Raw genomic sequence first — 1,621 nt, forward strand, 5'->3', positions numbered from 1 at the left:
CTCCGTGGCAGGCTCAGGTGTGTCTGGGGCCTCCGTGGCAGGCTTGGAAGGGCATGCATCTCCGTCCAAGGGTATCCGAGCATCTGCAGCTGGCTCCAGGCCACCCAGATGGATCTGATCCAAGGCCAGAGAGTCTGATCCTCCAGTGTGGTCTGGGTCCCTTTTCTCAGGCGCTGGCCTCAGTTCCAAAGTCTTGCCTCCTTTCTGTTGGGCTGTGGTGGCCATGGGCTCTGTCCCTAGGGTGTAGCCTGTGTCAGCCTGCAAGGCCTGAGGGCTGGCCTTGGTGGCAGATCCTTGGCCAGAGGGGAGGCCTGCATCCTGCAGGGGCAGGGATGCCGTCAGGTCCACTTCTTCCGACTGGGGCTCAGGGCTGGCCTCAGAGGCAGATCCTTGGCCAGAGGGGAGGCCTGCATCCTGCAGGGGCAGGGATGCCGTCAGGTCCAGTTCTTCCGACTGGGGTTCAGGGCTGGCCACAGAGGCCAATTCCTGGCCCGAAGGAAGGCCTGCATCCTGCAGGGGTGGGGATGCAGTCAGGTCCACTTCTTCCGACTGGGACTCAGGGCTGGCCTCGGAGGCAGATCCCTGGATTGAAGGAAGGCCTGCATCCTGCAGGGGCGGGAATACTGTCAGGTCCACTTCTTCTGGCTGGGGCTCAGGGCTGGCCTCAGAGGCAGATCCCTGGCCAGAGGGGAGGCCTGCATCCTGCAGGGACAAGGATGCCATCAGGTCCACTTTTTCCGACTGGGGTTCAGGGCTGGCCTCAGAGGCCAATTCCTGGCCCGAATGAAGGCCTGCATCCTGCAGGGGTGGGGATGCAGTCAGGTCCACTTCTTCCGACTGGGGCTCAGGGCTGGGTTCAGAGGCAGATCCCTGGACAGAGGGGAGGCCTGCATCCTGCAGGGACGGGAATGCTGTCAGGTCCACTTTTTCCGGGTGGGGCTCAGCGCTGACCTTGGAGGAAGATCTCTGGACTGAGGGGAGGTCTGCCTCCTGCAGGGGCTGGAATGCTGTCAGGTCCACTTCTTCTGGCTGGCGCTCAGGGCTGGTCTCGGGGGCAGATCCCTGGCCAGAGGGAAGGCCTGCATCCTGCAGTGGCAAGGATGCTGTCAGGTCCACTTCTTCTGGCTGGCGCTCAGGGCTGGCCTCGGAGGCAGATCCCTGGACCAAGGGGAGGCCTGCATCCTGCAGGGGCTGGGATGCCATCAGGTCCACTTCTTCCGACTGGGGCTCAGGGCTGGCCTCGGGGGCAGATCCCTGGACTGAGGGGAGGCCTGCATCCTGCAGGGGCAAGGATGCCGTCGGGTCCACTTCTTCCGACTGGGGTTCAGGGCTGGTCTCGGAGGCCAATTCCTGGCCCGAAGGAAGGCCTGCATCCTGCAGGGTCTGGAATGCTGTCAGGCCCACTTCTTCCGACTGGGGCTCAGGGCTGGCCTCGGAGGCAGATCCCTGGACCAAAGAGGGGCCTGCATCCTGCAGGGACAAGGATGCCGTCAGGTCCACTTCTTCCGGCTGGGGCTCAGGGCCGGCCTCAGAGGCAGATCCCTGGTCAGAGGGGAGGCCTGCATCCTGCAGGGACAAGGATGCCATCAGGTCCACTTCCTCCGGCTGGGGCTCAGGGCTG

At 64.0% G+C, this 1,621-nt stretch overlaps 1 protein-coding gene across 1 annotated transcript in view; it reads right to left on the reverse strand.

Moving 5' to 3' along the window:
- Positions 1-1,621, reverse strand: part of NACAD (NAC alpha domain containing) — a 9,811-nt gene that overhangs the window by 2,509 nt on the left and 5,681 nt on the right. The window contains 2 exon segments of the mRNA XM_027124167.1: positions 1-75; positions 77-1,566. The exon segment at positions 1-75 is cut by the window's left edge and continues 1,004 nt beyond it. Coding sequence (XP_026979968.1) covers positions 1-75; positions 77-1,566 — 1,565 coding nt within the window.

This window comes from Aethalodelphis obliquidens, unplaced genomic scaffold (genome assembly GCF_003676395.1).
Source record: "Aethalodelphis obliquidens isolate GAN/ISIS:26980383/991018 unplaced genomic scaffold, ASM367639v1 scaffold27, whole genome shotgun sequence".
NCBI lineage: Eukaryota > Metazoa > Chordata > Mammalia > Artiodactyla > Delphinidae > Aethalodelphis > Aethalodelphis obliquidens.